The sequence below is a fragment of the Hesperophylax consimilis genome, unplaced genomic scaffold (genome assembly GCF_061612785.1).
Source record: "Hesperophylax consimilis isolate HC1 unplaced genomic scaffold, BYU_Hcon_1.0 scaffold_39, whole genome shotgun sequence".
NCBI classification, from domain to species: domain Eukaryota; kingdom Metazoa; phylum Arthropoda; class Insecta; order Trichoptera; family Limnephilidae; genus Hesperophylax; species Hesperophylax consimilis.
Genome location: NW_028301269.1, coordinates 240,386 through 260,039, shown reverse-complemented (window position 1 = coordinate 260,039; position 19,654 = coordinate 240,386). Strand labels below are relative to the sequence as shown.

Below are 19,654 nucleotides of genomic sequence, written 5' to 3'. Positions count from 1 at the left end.
CGTGCTATATTCCCGGGTAATACATATTATTATACCTGCGGTAGAATTCCATGTGCTGCCTGTTCTTTGGCTCTCGGGCAATCAGAATAAATCTTGCAAACACCGATGGACTCCTTTAGTCTGCAACCTTCTGCAAGAACCAAAACATACAACTGTTATTCAGGGATAGGGAAATAATGAAATTATCACTCCAAACTCAACAACCGATTAGTGAAAATCTTCAATCATAGTGTTAACACAAATCAAGACACCCAAACGGAAATGGAAGCCGTAATAATCCGGAATCGTAAACACCCAACCGGAGGCCATCAAACATCAACGACAGCTTCATTTGTCTGCTCACCAGAAAAAGATGCAATGTGACAAATAAGGCTACTAGTCACTTTTTTTTTTTTTTTTAAGTCGGAGGCGGTTTATTTACGTTCCCCGCGAGCACTAAGGCCATAGGCCCATTGTACTATTTTCCATTTTACCTCATTCTCTTGCCAGTAACCCGGTCCCTTTTATAAAATTCACCAGGGCTGTCATTGGATATGTGGCGATGTCTTCTGGTTCCACACTGTGTCTTCCCAGATATCTGAGCCTTATTCCCAGCAGAGCGGGACATTGGCACCATAGGTAAATTGGAGTCTCTTCCTCCTCTTCACATTTCCTACAGATGTTGGTGTTTTCCACTCCCAACAGTTGCATGTGTCTCCTGAGATGGCAGTGTCCCGGTAATAGTCCTACCAGTTCCCTCAGTGAGTTTCTGTCCATATCGAGTAACTGCCTGGTTCGGTTAGGGTCCGGTCCGTTTATGAGTACTTTAGATTGCCTCATTCTGGGTGCTTTCTTTCATTCCTTCCAGTGTTGGGATTTGACCCACCTCTTGATATGTTGTTTGGTGTGGCAAGCTGCTACTCCTACGGCCGGCTCAGATCCCGCAAGTGGCGCTTTCGCCCCTTTCCTTGCTAGTTCATCAGCCCGCTCGTTGCCCTCAATACTTTTATGTCCTGGTAACCAGAGCAGGGTTACTTTATTGATGGTCGCCAGTTCTATAAGGATAGTCCTGCATTCCATCACCAGTCTGGAGTCGCATCGGTTACTTTCCAGTGCCATTAAGGCCGCCTGGCTTTCCGAACATATATTTATGTTCTTATTTCTGTACACAATACTCATATTCTCCTGTGCGCAGGCTAAGATGGCTTTCATCTCAGATTGAAACACAGTGCAGTGCATTCCTAGAGGTATACTGAGTTCCCTCTTAGATCCCTGTAGACAGACCCCGGCCCCTATTTCTTCCTCCATCTTGGACCCGTCTGTGAACCAGATTAGTTCCTGTTTGGAGTTTGGACCTGGGACCGAGTCCCATTCCTCCCTTGTGGGGTACGTCACTTTAAACAGATGTCCGAAGAAGTATTCGGCTTGTTTGTCCTGCTTCATCCCAGTCGTCGGACTAATTGCCCTCAGTCTTATTCCTATCTCCGTGTGACTGTTTCTGGGCAACTCTCCTCTCCATTGGCCATTGCAATGTAACCTGTAGGCTGCCGCCATCGCCGCCCCCTCTATTTCTATGTTTAGTGAGGGTAGGTTCAGCAGCACTCCCATGGCTAGTATTGGAGTGGTTCTCATGGCTCCTGTGATGCTTCTGCATGCAAGTCCCTGTATGTGATTGAGTGTGACCATCACTGTTTTCAGTGTTGTTCTCCTCCACCAGACCAGGGCTGCGTGCATGATCCTTGGTTTTACAACGGCTGTGTAAAGCCATTGCATCATTTTAGGTCTGAGACCCCACGTTCTGCCGCAGATTCGCCTAGTTTTTTTTTTTTTTTTTATTTATTTATTTTTTTTTTTTTATTACTATTTTTTTTTTTTTCTTAGGTTTGTCAACAGTGATTCATATCAAAGCTCTCGAAATTCAATTACACTAATTAAACTTGGTTGATACTATCACTAATTACAGACAAACACAACATTGATGAACACAAAACTATAAGTAAAGAATAATGTACATGTATGCACCTACATGCATACATGTATACACAAATACATACACTTACATATACATTTCATAACAGCAACAGTAATTATTTTATAGATCAACACGATAGGTAGCTTTAAGTCTTGTTTACGTTTGATTTGAAGGTGGCCAGTGATAACATTGACATAATTGATATATATATATATATATACATATACATTGATAACATAACAATGGGATGACTTTTATATGTCTCGTTAAAATAACGGCACATTCTTGGTAAAGGTGAGTCATACCCCAGCTTAGTTTTATATTTTTGCTCGCTTATCACAATACGCTAGGTGGTACATAAAATGTTTTTGAACCACCCGCTCTATTCGCTGAATATGAACTTTGTAGGTTGGACTCCATATAGAACTTGCGTACTCCAACACGTTGCGGGTGAAGGAATTGTACTATTTCGTTTGATAAATCCTAGCATTTTTAGGGATCTAGAAATAATGCTGTCGATATGAGGTGTGAAAGTTAGTTTTTTATCAAATATTACGCCTAGGTCCCGAATGGTTGTGACTTCCTGGAGTTTAGTACCGTCGATAAAATATTGAGTTGAGATTGAGTTGCGTTTACGTGTAAAAGTTATGTGGACACATTTTAAAGAATTCAGAAACATTCTTTTGTCAGAGCACCACTTAGAAACTCTGTTGATATCATTTTAAAGGAGTATTGAATCAAGTAATGTGTGGATAATTTTAAAAATCTTACAATCATCGGCGAACAATAAAATTTTAGAATCCAAAATAACATCGCACAAGTCATTTATAAAAACAAGGAACAAGATCGGGCCCAAATGGGACCCTTGAGGTACTCCAGACGGCACATCTAATCCTCTTGACTCATAACCATCAAATACTACTCTTTGTTCACGGTCAGTTAGATAGGAGTGAAACCAGTTTAGCAAGGTACCATGAACACCCATGCGTTTTAGTTTATGTATTAATAATCTGTGATTTACCTTATCAAAGGCCTTGCTAAAGTCAGTGTAGATGCTGTCTATCTGTTGACCTTTATCGACAGCTTCGGTTAAGGTAATGACATAGCAAAGTAAATTGGAAGATGTTGATTTCTGGGAGAGAAATCCATGCTGTTTTGGAGTAATAAGATTTTTGAGATGATAATTCAGACTTGGACAAATTATTTTTTCGAAAATTTTAGCAAATGAACAGAGAATGGAGATGGGTCTATAGTTTGTGACGTCGTGAAGGTCGCCACTTTTAGGTATAGGTACAATATTTGCTTGTTTCCATCTTGTTGGGAAAACGGATGAAGACAACGATTTCCTGTAAATGATAGTCAGAGGGAGTGCGAGACTGTGTGCACACTTTTTAATTAGGATAGGTGGAATTTTGTCGGGACCCGGACCTTTGCTCTGGTCGAGGTTAAGCATTGCTATTTTTACATCGTGCACACTAATATTAACTGTGTGCAGAACGCCGTTTGATTGATCAATTAAAACGGGATGAGGTTGAGTCTCTTCGTTGCCTCTTATGTTATCTTTCTCATATACTGATGAAAAGTGTTGGGCAAATAGTTCACTGCTTTCCTCGCCATTGGATGACTTTTTTTCTCCATACGTCATATTTTGGAGGATAGTACTGTTATTTTTTTTCTTTTGTTTGATAAATCTCCAAAAATTTTAACGCTATTATGATTAACCAGACACGATTCGATTTGTTGAATATATTTAAAGTAGTAATTACTAATGAGTTTGGAACAACGGGTGCGTAAGAGTTCGTAAGATTTTCTATCACGAGGATTTTTATATTTTTTATAGAGAATTCGAAATTTATTTTTTTCCTTAATAAGTTTAACTAAGTCTGGTGAGTACCAGTGGGGATACTGCTTATTACAATTTACAATTTTGGTTACGCATTTCTCAATTATACGATTCAGATGAGTGTAAAATATAGAAACCATATTGTCTACTGACATGAATTCAGGTAAAAGTAATGCCCAATCTAGTTCTTGTTATTCCCTATTGAATTGAATGTAATCATTTTTATTAAAATCATATTTAAGTAAGGTTTTATTTTTTAGCATTTTTGTAAATTTGAAATCAAAACTATAATCAATCTCTAAGGGTGGATGATGTACATCAATGCGACTTAAGATATCGGTACTTTGCCTGACTTGTAGTTCATGTGAATTGGATAAAACGAGATCTAAGATTCTACCGTTACTGTTCACAATGTCATTGAATTGATTGAGGTTATTTAGGGCAAGAAAGTTCACAAGATGGTTGCCGATGTCATTATTATAATTTTCTGGAGATAAGAAATGAGTCTGGTTAGGCTCATTGCGGGTCCAACGAATACCTGCCAGGTTGAAATCTCCTATAATTAACAAATTTGATTCACCAACGCCTTCCATAACATTGCTAATTTTTTTAAAAAGGTATTAAAAATTATCAACAAGCAACGGGGGAGGTATATAAAGAGCACAGATATAGAGACATCTCGTTAATTTGTTCTGGCTGAATTTGATAGTCACCCATACGTCTTCCAAGGTACTTTCCCAATGCTTGTTGCCCACATTAGAGCACAGGCCTTTCTGCCTACAGTTTTCACCTGGTTTTTCCAGCTCAGTTTGGCATCTATGATGACTCCGAGGTACTTAACCGTGTCAGAGGGTTCTAATTCCTTTCCATAGAAGGTTGGATTGCTCCATCCTTTTATTTTCTTTTTACGTGTAAAAATTACTAGTCACTTTACTTTATATGAGATAATGTCATAGGTAGGTACAGATGTCTTCAAGTGGCTACGCTAGCTTGAGCCGTGTTGTGGCAACTAGTCACTTTACTTTATATTATGTAATATTAATTAAACCAGCTTAATATCTGTGACATATGTATAGTATATAATATCTGTGACATATGTATAGTATATAATACATTATGACTTTAGACGCTTACAATAAAAATAGAAATACATTTCTCTGTTTGATGAAAACAATATATTAATAAATTTAGTTTACCTGTACCTAACATAGTATAATAACTTTAGGCAATTGAAAATAACATAATTTAAAAAGAAACAAATCGATAAAATATCACATATTTATTTATATCTACTTTGAATGCATCAATACAAACGACTATCCCATCAAAACTGTGGTTCCAATAATTTGCAAATTTTTCCAAAAAAATGTTCACATATTTCAATGAGAATTGGACGTTATTCATTATTCATATTCGTTTCTTTAGATATTTATAAAATTCACGCGCTTGACTACCCAGAATGTACTTTCTGAGGCCAGAGAAGTGGAAACTTTAGATCTCATGTATTTTGGTTATCCCTCTCAACATAAATATTATCTTTTCTACCAAGTGTTATCTAAACTTGCATTCTAGATTCTATGTTAATTCCAAATCAACAATGTGCCAAGACTTTCTATTTAGCTGTCACTTGTTAAATGTTATATTAAAAAGGTGGCAATCTAATAGTGGGTTAGTTGTGTGAAGTTAGATTTACCTTGTGGTTGAAGGTTCTCCATATTTTTGGACAGCCATAGACGGTGCTTAAATACACTGGTATAAAGGGTGATTATGTTAATCACGCAGCTATTATTCAGGTCTCGCGATCTCGGCGCGTTGCTCAGAACTGCAACGAGGTACCAGCGCAGGGGATCTTCACTTGTGTTCTGCAGCGGGAACACCAGTCCACCCCCGCTGTCTCCCGGGCACATGACTGATCCTGGAATGGAATGCAAGATGAATAAAGTGTAGTTTAGACAGGGATTATAGATGTTACTGATGCGCATAACTTACCGTTATTGTGTCCCGCGCATATCTTGTCTGCCGTTATGTATCTAGAATATGAGTATTTGGTTGTGCTAAGCTGCTTCATGCACTGTAGATCCCCCACCACAGGAACCCTCAGGAAGTTGAGTCTGTCGGACACCTGACCCGTTTCCGTCAGCCCCCAGCCCGGCACCTGCAGGGACAATTACTATCATTCACTTTTGTTCTTAAATAATGGGTAAACAGGTTAACTAATTACATACATACAATAATATTTAAAAATACATAATATTATGACTATCGTTGGTCAAATTTTGTTTGTAATTTAGGATAATCAAATGTTTCAACTTTCACTTCATGGTAAATTCATATCCTTTGTTGAAGACACTGCTATAACTATCGAAAACCACATGTAACGAGATTATTAATGCAGCCAATCAAGGTTTTCAAAAAATGGTTCGATGGCAATCTGTTATCATTCAACAAAGAAGAACTTATTGTTTTCACTTATCGATATATAAATGAATTAATTGATAAATATATTTACCCACCCAAATCGCTATTTAATGCGTATTTACTTTCTGGGATGTGGTAGTGAGACAATGAAAGAGAAAGGTTGTATGACACAGCGTTTATTTGAGTGAGGCAGTAGCGCAGTTGTGAGGTAAACCCGGACCGAAGGCGATGATACCAGGTGTAAGCGGCGTAGAGTAGTCGAAGTCAGCGGGTCGACACCGCGTTGGTGGAGCCCGGAATCGTGGATGTGTTCAGCACTTGGGATGACGTGGAGTCTTCCGGGTACTCTAGTGTAAAACAGAGTAGCCAAAGGTGTGATGTACCTGGTCGGCAGATGAGCGGGAGATGCAGGCCGGTGACAATGTTACGGGGCCGAGGCGCAGACCGGCGAAGGGACCGGAACCAACCTAACCACCTTTTACACCAGGGTGGAGAAACTAAGGCCGCGTGCGATCCGTGACCACTTTTGGTGCGGCTTGCTGAGAGCATCGCAAAAATAATTTATGTAAATAAAAAAATATATGACATCCAGAATGCGAGAATGGTTTACTTTTACAATGTGTCACATAGATTTTAATGTTAGTTTAAAAGTTAAATAAACACAAAATCATATTTGTGTTAAAAGATCATAAAAATCTGGTCGCAGACGTATAACGTATTTTAAGTAAAATGCTGAAAACCATTCACTTGTTCTGAATGCGATGATAAATAAAGCTGGTGGACATTAAAATCAGCCCTTTCTTCAGAACGCATGGTTTCTAGTTAAGCGAAAATTTCAGTTGTAGTTTTATTACCTTCCCCACACTTCCTGGTCTGGAGTTGCACGAGGGCGACCTTACCGTTCCGTACCGCTCTCCTTAACGATCTGCACAACTATCAATTTAGATATTACCTTCCCCAGACTGCCTGGGCTAGTCTGCATGTCGTGCAGCTCAATGTCTACCAGATTCAGGCAGACTGCACGCACTACGCTGGAGAAGGTGAACCCGGTGTGGAGTTGCACGAGGGCGATGTCATCTTGAAAGTTTCGGCCATCTCCTCCGTACAGCTTCCCCAAACGGACTGCAAGCACCTAAAAAATTGATGTTTTTTTTATTGATTTTGGATAACAAAAATCATCATGAAACACAATAATTTTGAACAGAAACTGGCTGAAACGCTGTTTAAATTCTGTTGAATATTGAGTGATGCAAAATATTTTATAGTATTTAGAATATGTAAGTAGATACGGATATCTCTTTTCATCATTTTAACATCTATATCAAAATTAGTTGCTTCCACTAAAACCATGAATTTGTCCACGCTGGTTGCATAAAAAAATAACGTTCAAATCACATTAAGATAATCCTCAAAAAGTTTTTTCAATCATAAAAAGTGTTAATTTCGTTATATCATCAAAATTCAGTATGTCCCATCGGTTCTATGGAATCAAGACACCGTGCGAAGGTTAAGTTTCGCATTGAACTTCAAAATGCTTCTGAGGTATTTAATTTATATAATATTTAATGTTGAGGTATGTACGAATACTGTATGTCAAATATATATATATATATATATATATATATATATTAGGGTGTCCCAAAAAAATTAAAGTTGTTATTTTTGAACGCATACCCTCTAATTTTGTTTTAATAATGACAAAACACTTTCGTTTCGAAAAAAATTTCGTTTACTTTGGAAAACTGCAACCCGTGCCGACTTGCATCGAAAGATGTCAGTACTTGTACATTAAGACACTAGCGAGCAAACGTGTTGATGAGCTTGTAGTAACTTGCTATTTTGTTAGTAAATGAAAATCACTCGTTCAGGGAAGATTTTGTTAGATTTACGCACTTCTAAAAAGAGTATATTTTTAATAGGAGTCGTAAAACACCAAATATCGGGTTCTAAACTGCCATCTAATGGACAAGTTCTTGAAGTTTTGTTCTACAATATCCGGAAAGTAAATTTAACTGTCAACAAAATATAGCCATAGTTGGTATTAAAAGCTGTATTTGAAGTAAAAATCAGTCAAGTGACTACAAGGCCTGACATACCACTCTTCAAAAAGTTTCGAGATAACTGTAAAAATGTTGATCCCGATAAAATTCAGTGCTACAGAGAAAATCTCACATTGCACCTAACCGCTTCCGAAATCGATGATTTGCTTGACTTTTACCATACTGCACTGACAACAAAAATACTTGGAGATGACTATTGAGAGTTTTTAGAGCTCTGTGTGATAGTTTTAGGAGAAGATACAGCGAGAAAATTTAAGATTCGACCTCCAGGTGCTCGATGAATGGCAAAGGCGCTTTATTCTTTGAAAATATCATTAATTTGTGCGCAATTTAAAATTACCGGTAAGGATAAGGCGGCACTTTTAGACGTTTGCCTGTTCATAGTAACATCCTATGTCAAGCCATGGTTACAATGTATTATAGCAGTTAAAGTACCTTACCAGGACTTGTGCTTTTTGAAATCGAGAAAAAATTGATGAAAACATCTCAATGGCAGCTTTATTTCTGTTCATTAAGCAGTTATGATATTTGACCGATGACGGATCTATTTTATCGCTGTTTGACGACGCTGTGGATCAAACAACTAAAATAAAAATGCTAGAAATATCAAAAAAAATAATTTATCAACCCACGACAAACTTTACATCCCATCGAAGGAAGATCTTGATGGTAAATTGTATGGTAAGTTTATTAAGTAGTTTAAATTATGTTTTGTATTGTGGTTTTTGTTCATATCATAATTTAGTGACTTTTGTTTCCGAGAAAAATATTTACGACTTCATTTCAGTCAAGAACAAGTATTTGTTTGATCGTCTGAAAACAGATGCCAGTTTTCTTAACGAATTCCCTACGATGTGATCAAATATTGCTTCGTATCAAGAAGTCAGAAAGAAGGTGTCGCCGCTGAGGGTAGTGAATGATACAGCTGAAAGAACTGTTAAGTTAATGCAAGATTTTCATGGCTTAATCTCACGGTCGAAGAGGAACAAAAATAATTTTTGTTACGATGCGTTCAGGAACACCGGAAGATTTATCCTGACTGTAAAAACAAACTATGAAGAAAAAATTTAATCAATAAATCATTTTTAAATATAAAATACTACATAATTGAATATTTGTGCATTTTTAAATTTTATTTATCCGACAAAAATGAAAGTTGAAAATCCTTCCATATTAACTCTGTACCATATGTTTGGCATCAAGTCGGCACGGGTTGCCGGTGTTTAATCAAAATAATATTTATTATATGAGTTATTGGGATCAAATGGAATAAAATAAGAGGGTATGCATATTTAAATTCATGAAAAAAAAATCTTCCTTATGTCCTGGGACACCCTAATATATATATATATATATATATATATATATATATATATATATATATATATTGACCACTTCTCGTAGTATGTTGATGCAGTAAAAAGTTGTGAGACAAAGTTGATCCACCATATAACTTGGCTATATATGAGAGATGGAATATATCTGTTTGAATTGACAACAGTGGTACAATAATTATCACTGATCATAAAATTTTCAAAATTTGTATGGAAATCGGATGCACAATTTTTGTCGATTTACCCAAATTGGCATACTTTTGTGGATCTCATATATGTTGATCTATTCCCGTAGTATGTTGATCCAGGTAAGAATTAATTAGACAAAGTTGATCCATGTTCATATATCTGGTTTTACTATAATTTCGTTGATCCGATATAAATGAACCAATCAAGGGGGCAATCGGTGGACTGTTCATCACAAGGTTTTATCTGATTCCGTAATCTTTTGTGATATTGAACTCAAAGTATTAGTCCCTAGAGTCGAATATCGTATGAAATGACTGTGAGATGGTACCGTTTTAAACCAAAATGACGTGTTCCTTCGACTGTTTGAAGCTTGAATTATTCATAAGAAATATATGTATATTTAGATTGAAACGAAACTTTCGCAAAAGTCAAAACCATAAAAAATCATAACTTAGCAGGGGTACACGGGTTCATAGGGTGAGGTTTTTCTAGGTCCTGGCGGGTGTGTTCGCCCACTTACTGCGTGGCGGGCCGGATCGAAAGAGACTGGTTGAGGGATACCTTTGACCATAAAAATCCAAAATAGCAGCAAAAGGATTAATGTTAAATGGGAAATTTTGAACTTGCTCTTTTTACCATCTCTCTTGATTACGCTTCGTGACTTAGTACAGGTGGTCGAGTTCTTGGTTATAATGGGTAATTAATGGATGATTAGAGGAGCTAACAAACTGTTCAAAGAAGCGAAGCTAGCAGTCCACCATGGAGTGCTGGTACCTACCATAATATATGGAACTGGCAGAAGAAGACGAACACGAGTGGAACACACGTTCACAGTAAAGTTGACCTTGTCTTTATGAGAACGGGTCGTTTCTCCAACTCGTTTTTGCGTAAGTCGGCTCGCATGTGGCACGAACTATCGGCATATGTTTTTCCTCCTCCATATAATCAACCGTCCGTTAACAACAACAATCACGGACGGTTCAGTTTTAACGTCACGATGACGGAAAAAGTGAAAAAATGTGAAAAAATCGTTATTAATGAACTTCTTACATTTTTACTCAATAAAGTAGATGTGCTAGATGAAGTGTCAATCGTACAAATTTGTTCCACGCACTTCAGTGAAGACGAGGTGGAACTATCGAAAGATCTCCTGTACTCAGAGGTTGACGACAGAAGAATTACCAAGAAGGGCGATGGAAAAAAGGTAAAGAACCTTTATGATATGATCAAAATTTTAAAAGAAACCAAGCCAACAGATATGCCAACTTTTGTGGCCAAAAACCTGCACAAATTACCTCCAGTTTGTTTTGATTCAGTTGACATAACCTCACTTTTAAAAGATATTGTGTCTTTAAAAACTGAGCTCTTTACCATAAAGGCATAAATGTGCAAACAAAATGATGTAGATGAGCTACGAGAGCAGATGACCCTTTTGAGGACCGAGTTGAAATCAATAAATGTCAATAATCAAAATGATAATCCTAAATGTATCGAAGAAATGCCCTTGGTCAATGTCAAGGTCACGGAGCAGGACAGTATTAGTACGCACACCAAACAAAAGACATAACCTAATGCACTAGCTAATAAATCAAACGTAGGAACCAAGAAACCGTTAGACAACGGCCCGCGGTCCGATACAAAGATATTTCGGAATTATCAGAACAACGATAATACAGGTTTTACAATGGTGGAAAAACGAAAAATTAATAAAAATCACAAGGGAACAGGGCCCATATCTATGATCAAGGCAGCTCCTCTAAGAACGGCAATCTATGCCTCAAGATTTGCAACAGAAACGAGTGCTGATGACCTCAAAAACTATGTTACTTCTAAGAACCAACCTTTTATAGACGTAGAATGGCTCAAACCATTCAAACCGACCCCGTTCAAAACATTTAAAATAACAATCCTCGCGCAGAAAATCAGTGTTTTTATGGAAAAAGATTTTTGGCCCGAAGGAATAGTGTATCGAATCTACAAAGAAAGAAATCACAGCTCAGACAAAAGTTCAAACAATACCTAAACAATGGATCCTCTTAAAATTATTAGTATCAATTGCAGATCAGTGAGAAGGACAGTGAAATTTATTCACGAAATATGTGAAGAAATTTACTAGAAGTAAGCCAATAGATGTCACTACAGTGTTAATTTAATAAAAATATAAATATGGAGGAATTAATAGAAAACATAAGAATCGATATTAATAAAATAACAACTGTAAAAGACTCGAAAATAAAACAAAGTTTGGAAAACAATATTAAAAAGCTGGAAGAAGCAATAAAATGTGAACAATTAAAACTACAAAATAAAATAATTGAATTGCAAGACCAAATAATTATTAATAATGAAAATTACAGTCAAAAATTAGAAAAAATAATCACAACAAATCAAAATGTAAAAACATACGCTGAAGTTAGCGCGCAACACAAATCTCCGGTTTTATATCCCATTATTATAAGCTCAATAAACGAAAAAGAAGACATCAAGGAAATAATAACTAAGAACGTAAAGATATCAAACACTGGCGTTGGTATTGCTAGCATCAGAAAAACATCGAAAAACCAACTTATAATTAACCTTAATAAAGAAGAAGATAGGATCAAGACAAAAAACGAAATAGAAAAAATGAACCTAGAAGGAATAAACGTGGGCGATTTAAAAAAGAAAAGTCCTTGTATGATTTTCAAAGGAATCGACGAGAATTATAATAATGGAGAATTTATGAATGACTTAATCCTACAAAACGAAGACATAAAAACAATATATGTAGAAGAAAAAAATAAAATAAAAGGAACAATCAACATAAAAAAATATAAACAAAAAAACATTATTATCGAATGCACTGGAGACATTAGAAATTTACTAATAAAAAAACAAAAAGTAAACCTGGGTTTCTCCCAAATAAAGGTGGAAGACTGCAACCCACTAATGCAGTGCTTCCACTGCCAAAAATACGGCCACACAGCCACGCGCTGTCTAAGAATAAATGAAAAACCTATTTGCCCTCATTGCGCTGGAGATCACGGCATTAGAGACTGTAAAAACAAAAATGAAGTCCCAAAGTGCATAAGCTGCACAAATAACAATCTTTTGAAAAAAAGTTCTTTTCCAACAAATCATAAAGCAAACAATGAAGAATGCAAACAACGCATAAAAATGTTACAATTTGCAAAGGAACGAATCAACTACAACTAACATGAATGATTACATTGCAAAAAAAATAGACCAAAACTACAACATTACAGAAGAAATATGCGAAAACGTTACCGAAATTAACAAATGGTGTCAAAATAGGGATTCTATTTTTTTAGTGCTGAATATGAACATAAGAAGTATCTCAAGAATTTTTTTTTATAAATTTAATTTAGATTAAATTTGATAATATTATTATTAAGTTCTGCAAGTGTTTTAGTTTTTTATTATTGTGACAGCTGTTTCGGCTTACAAGGCCATTTTCAAACTGTGGTTAGTCCACATTGAGACGACGTTTTTATACTATTTCAAATGTAAATTTTGAAGGTGCATACATTGATTTATTACTGGTTACACCGATGACATGATCTATTGTTGGTTAAACCAATCTATGTTTTCCCCTCAGTAAATGGTAATGGGTTCTTAATTATTTACTAATGACTTTATTGCTATGAATTATTTGGGTGCATTATACTGCTTGGGTTTTGTGAAAATACTGAGAAGTGGTGAGTAAATTATTTTCCGTACTTTATTAATTAGTGTTAAATTTGGGTCATTCGTTCGTTTATTGATTTCTAATTGTAACACTAATTAATAAAGTACGGAAAATAATTTACTCACCAGTTGCTAAATACGGGGAAATTGTCTCATATGCAGATGACACAGTGCTTCTTCTAAAAGCAAACACATGGTTAGAACTGAACAAAAAGGCTAATTCAGACATCAATGAATTGAAAACATGGTTTGACAATAACCTACTAACGTTAAACTCTAAAAAAACACACTACGTACCATTTTTCATAAACAAACCAAATACGCCGCATGAAATAAACATTCGAATTCACTCTGCACCAAGCACTCAACAACACCACTGTAACTTACTATGTACTAATATTGAAATTAAAACTTCAACCAAATATCTAGGGATCACTATTGACCAATGCCTAAAATGGATACCACATATAACCATTCTCAAAAACAGAGTACGAAAATTAACCTTAATTTTTAGCTGCTTGAGACATATTCTAAATAAAGAACTACTGAGAAAGACGTACTTCGCATTCTGTCAATCCATAATCCAATATGGTATAATAGGATGGGGGGGCGCCTATAAAACTCACACACAACCTCTTTACATTGCGCAAAAACTAATAATTAAAATAATATTAAAGAAATCATTTTTATATTCATCTGAACTCATTTTCAAAGAATTTAAAGTCAGAAAATTAAATACTCTTTTCCTGTATCACGCAACCTTACAAGTTTACAAAGATGATATCCTAAACAAAACCGTACCATTCAAAAACATAGCAAATCTCAGGCAAAAATACATGTTACCAATTCCGATTTGTAAAAAAACTTTGGGTCAGCAAAACTACAAATACTTAGGAACAAATTTCTTCAATAAATTGCCAGAAAATATAAGATCACTAAATGATAGTTTCAACCGGTCAGTGGTTGAGTGGGCATAGCGCTTGGGTCTCACCCGAGCGTCGCGTGTTCGATTCCTCGGCTGGCTAAGTCCTCCATCACAACACAAGCAACATTTTCGGCTTTCTGTGGTGGTAGTAGGAGATTTTCAAACATTGTTGGGTTATTTGTGACCCGGGAATGTTTGTCTTTCTTAAAAAAAAAAAAAAAAAAGAATTCAAAACACAATTAAAAAAATATACTGAAAACCTAAACTAAATTTAAAAAAAAATAAATAAATAAAAGAAAAACAAAAACAAAAAATTAAAAAATTAAATAAAAATCTAAGAAACTAAACAAATAATACCTCATCCCATACACACAAGCAATTGCTTTTTATGGGAGAACATTGAAAAATAATAAATATTAATCATATCATAATATCTTATCTTATTACTAGTGAAATATATATAATGTATATCACACATTGTAAATTTGTTTATTGAATAAATTGAATTTGTTTTTTAAAAAAAAAAAAAAATATGATTTCATTCTATTACAAGAAACATGGCTATTACCCACTGACATAAATTATCTTTCAGAAATACACCCAAAATTTTCAAGCTTGGGCACATCTGCCATAGATACATCTACCGGCATACTTAGAGGGCGTCCTTACGGTGGAACGGGCGTATTGTGGCGGAGCGCAATAAGGGTCAAGGCTATCGACTGCAATGACAATAGGTTATCGGGAATAGCAATAAAGCTGGATAAAGGAATGTTGTGCATTCTCACAGTTTACATGCCAACTTTCTGCAATGATAACATACCCGAATTTTCAAGATGCCTGGCAAACCTGCATTCACTTATTGAAGATAAACAATATACGAACTGCCTTATTATGGGTGATTTTAATGCCGATCCAAGAACATTATTTGGGAAAGATTTATTATCATTCTGCAAAGAAAACAAATATCACTGATGTTGAAAAAATGCCTGAAAATTCTTACATATATGTTAGTGATGCACATAACACAACAAGCTGGTTAGATCACTGTATAGGGACGGCCACAATTCAAAAGATGACAAAAAATATTTCGGTAAAGTACGATGTTGACTGGACAGATCACCGGCCCATGTCAATTTGTTTAGAAACAACAGGTATAACCGCAACGGAGGAAATTTCCCCGATGGCTTTAGATCCAGTAAAATGGAGAGCACATAATACTTCCCAGATCATGTCCTATTCTGCAACTGCATCATTTTTAACAAACCGAATTAAATGCAGCAGCGGGGTCGAACTCTGTAAAAAGTCAGGATGCAAAAATAAGTTTCATAAAGATGCCATAGACGAACTATATGGGAGGATTGTAGAGTCACTAAGTACTGCCGCTAAAAACGTCTTTGAAAGTGGGCGCAAACATAATAGAACCAGTCCCTTTTCTCCAGATCCCTGAGGCGTATGTGTGTAAAACAATGTATGCTCGTGTGATAAATAGTGCAAAGATCCGAAAATAGTGCAGAGCTGATGTGAGTGTAGTGAGTAAGATCAAGAAATGGACGCTTAGATGGTTTGGGCATTAGAGCGAATGAGCCAAGTCGGGGACGCCTGAGGAAGATGTGGCATCCATATTTTTTTGATATAGTGACATACGAGCTCCGGGCCAAACAGGCCACTCTCTCTTTCATCATTACTTTAAAATCTCTTCAAGCAACTCCTGTTTCCGTGCGTATGGTTTGTCTAGTCTGCGCGGGGCAAGTCATTTTAAAATAATAGAGTACTCAATAATAGAGTACTCAGTGCCCGGCCGGATCTCCTGTCGAACAGGTGGACTTTTTAACTACCGGTGGTTTTTGACAACTCGCGGTCGAGAACGCGTCTGCTTTTAACCGCCGATAATTCTCCAACTTTAAGGATTACTGATTACGGATATTTTAGTATGGAAAACCAACATTTATTATATTTTACAATGTATAGTAAAAGAGAGCGTATAAACAGGCAAAGTTTTATCGAGTCCCACGAATTAGGGAAAGGAACGAAGACACCGCAATTGGCATCAATCTTATAATAGCTCTTTTTTATCTTATCTTCGGATTTATATTATGTTTCTAATAAAAATCATCTTTCAGATATTTGAATTTGAAAAAAATATTGATCTTTTTTAATAATAATATTTTAATATGAAACATTAATCAGATTTGTTTTTATTCAAAACGTCCATACTTTAGAAAGACTTCGATATTTAGAAAACACATTTCTCTTGTGTAGGGACTTTCCTAGATATTATCTAGGAAATCAAGCATAAATGTTTTATTATAACTAAGAAGAATAGTAATTTCTTTTTACGACGTCAAACAAAAGTAAAAAAAAAACTTTTTTAACGTGTAGACATCTAGTAATGTCCTTGAGAGGCTCTATGGAATATGATGCTTGTGGCTAGTAATGTCCTTGAGAGGCTCTATGGAATATGATGCTTGTGGCTAGTAATGTCCTTGAGAGGCTCTATGGAATATGATGCTTGTGGCTAGTAATGTCCTTGAGAGGCTCTATGGAATATGATGCTTGTGGCTAGTAATGTCCTTCAGAGGCTTGCAGGGTTATGCTGATTCTTCATAAATACGGAAAAGAATCATTTTGTTATTTATGAAAGTGTGTTTTTTGTAACCAACCCTCTTTTGCTGTCTGCCTGGCCTTCGTACAGTCCATGAAGAAGAGAGACTCCCTGCAACCACTCGATAATCACTCACATTAACCCGATGGTTATAAGTTTCTTCAGAGAAGCAGTGAGCAGCTGAAAAGCAAACAGAAAAAACAAGCTTTTAATATTCCTACATTTTCATTTATTTATGTGACACAAATTTGTGGGGAACCCAAAATAATCTCTGTTTTAACCCTGGATGGTTATTATATTTTTACCCTACACTAAGGTTATAACTCGTCGAATCTACGAACTTTGTTTTTAAGAAATTCCTATATGCGAACTATGCAAGTCAAAAATACACCAAAATCATTTTTAGTAACGTTTTTTATTAAAGAGTAAAAAAAAAGATAAAATACAAAAATATTTTTTTTTGTCGCATTAATCTTTGCATTAGTTTCCAGCCTCTTTGTTAGTTTTTTTAAGGAACTACCTTTTTTAAAATACAGAATAAAAAAAAAACTTAAAGTAAAGTGACTTATTTCATGCACAGCCTTTGAATATAATATATAAAAGAATATAAAAATAAAAATAAAACTATACTAAAAAACCTCATTTAACACATGAGGCACAAAGCTCAACTTTGTGCTCACCGCACACACTCTTGGCGCATTTCATGCAGAAAGAATTTGTCATTCTTCGCTTGCTTGATGGACAGAAGTGACATATTTTGCGCTTCTTTGGTTCCCCGTCAACATTTTCAATTTTTGATTGTAGACTGGGTAAAATTTGCTGAATATTATGCTTTAGGGTGGACCGCAAGTTGGGTATTTCCAGCCTTTTTTCCAAAAATGGCGTCACCAGCGATTCATGCTGTTATTATTGTCGTCGCTAAAATCGATTTCCTCAAGACCGAAAATATCAGAATCAATGGGATAATCATCGTCACAATGCAATAAAAACCTTTCTATGTTCTATTCTCCGTGAGAGCTTTTTTGCTGTCCATATTGCAGTTCTAAAATAAATGAAAATTCAAAATGTTCACCGGAAATTAATCAGAACTGCTTAAAAACAGTTTTTATGTTATACAAATTAAAACACTTATTTTATATAAAAAAGTGGAAACAAACTAAATTAAAAAATAAGTGCCCATACAAATTCAAAAAGTCACACTAAAGTTATAACTTGTCGGTTCGACGAGTACATACCTGTAAATCTCTATGTTCGCAAAATTTTTACACCACGCACATCCACTCACAGCAAGATCTCGTCAGCAACTAACATTGTGTAAAAAAAGAGCGCAATTTGAGCAAACACAAAAAAGTTATGAGAGAAAGAGTAAGTCGATTCGACGAGTTATAACCATCTAGGGTTTTAAAGGATTTAAATTTAGAATGAACTATCGACAGATGTTAAAGAAGCTAAAAGCCTTGCTGCTTTTTGTGGGTTATGCTTAAATACTGTAAAGAGTAAGTTTTAGATGAAGGGTAAAGTGTTTCTATGTAATGTCATAGAAATAATTTGTTAAAAGGTTGATACTAGATATAAAAATGTCATATTTTATAAGTTAATAAAAACATAAAAACAACAAAAAATGTCTTTACTGTATAGAACATATACATCAACAGCTCAGAAGAAAGAACTACACACTTGTTCCGCCTGCAAGACAACTATATTGGATCAGTTTGTGGAATAATTCAGAGAGCTCTGGCAGACCATTCGCTAATCTGTTCCTGATGAGTATCCAAGACTGACTGCCAACGCTACTGTCGGTAACTATTGTTTCTTTATTGAAATTTCTTCTCATATCTATAGTTAGTTTACCTCTTCGAAGAGAGATTCAATAGGAAAATCCCCTTTATAATCTCTACCACCCATAGGTGATCTTTACAGCTGCTTGCAATGTTTTGTAACTTGTACAATCATTTGTTAAACTATGCATCATGTACATATATATTTTTAAATAAAATAGAATGTCTCAAAACTCACCGCTGATCACTAGCCTGCTCCGTACTAGACTGCCACTGCATAAGTGCTCGAAAGTTTCACCTTTCTTGTAGAATATGGCCACCTGCCAAGGAAACTCCTTTGCTCTCACCTTCTGTCCCCCCATTACCAAAGGGGTCGCGTGTGTATCCTCCAACCCACAATCTGGAAACATAAATACGTCATCTTCAATCATAGCCTTTCACGTAGGACGCGCGCACCGATACTAGTCCATTGACATCCTCACTACAGTATCACAATCCAATGCACATTGCGATAAAAACAAACCATTATCTGTTGACTGGATAAAATCAGCAGTAGGTATGGTCACTAGGCAAGACAAAATACCAGTAACTAAGACTTAGAAAACGCTCATATCAGCACAGATTAGATATGCACGAATTAAAAAAAGCATTATTTGCAATAGTATGTGGATGTCATAAATTTAATTAATATTTATATGGTCAAACTGATCATAAACCATTTACATTATTTAAAAATTCGTTATATGACATACCCATCCAGATTACATGATCTCACATTCCAGACAATAATACCTATAGATCGCGAAATGCAGACACACTGTCAAGGTAAGCACTGTCAACGTTAACTTTTGAAAACGATATTAATTT

The 19,654-nt window shown here is 35.7% G+C and overlaps 1 protein-coding gene across 2 annotated transcripts in view; it reads right to left on the bottom strand.

Annotated features, from left to right (window-relative positions):
- The window catches only part of LOC149408993 (transmembrane protease serine 9-like), a 94,149-nt gene extending 74,967 nt beyond the window's left edge, over positions 1-19,182 (bottom strand). For both annotated transcript variants that reach the window (XM_089650239.1, XM_089650240.1), the window contains exons 1-6: positions 19,026-19,182; positions 17,068-17,189; positions 7,165-7,344; positions 5,784-5,949; positions 5,488-5,709; positions 36-130 (exon numbers count right to left, since the gene is read on the bottom strand). In XM_089650239.1, coding sequence (XP_089506365.1) covers positions 36-130; positions 5,488-5,709; positions 5,784-5,949; positions 7,165-7,344; positions 17,068-17,189; positions 19,026-19,149 — 909 coding nt within the window. In that variant the 5' untranslated portion in view covers positions 19,150-19,182. The remainder of the gene's footprint in view (positions 1-35; positions 131-5,487; positions 5,710-5,783; positions 5,950-7,164; positions 7,345-17,067; positions 17,190-19,025) is intronic.
- Between the last annotated feature and the right edge of the window lie 472 nt (positions 19,183-19,654).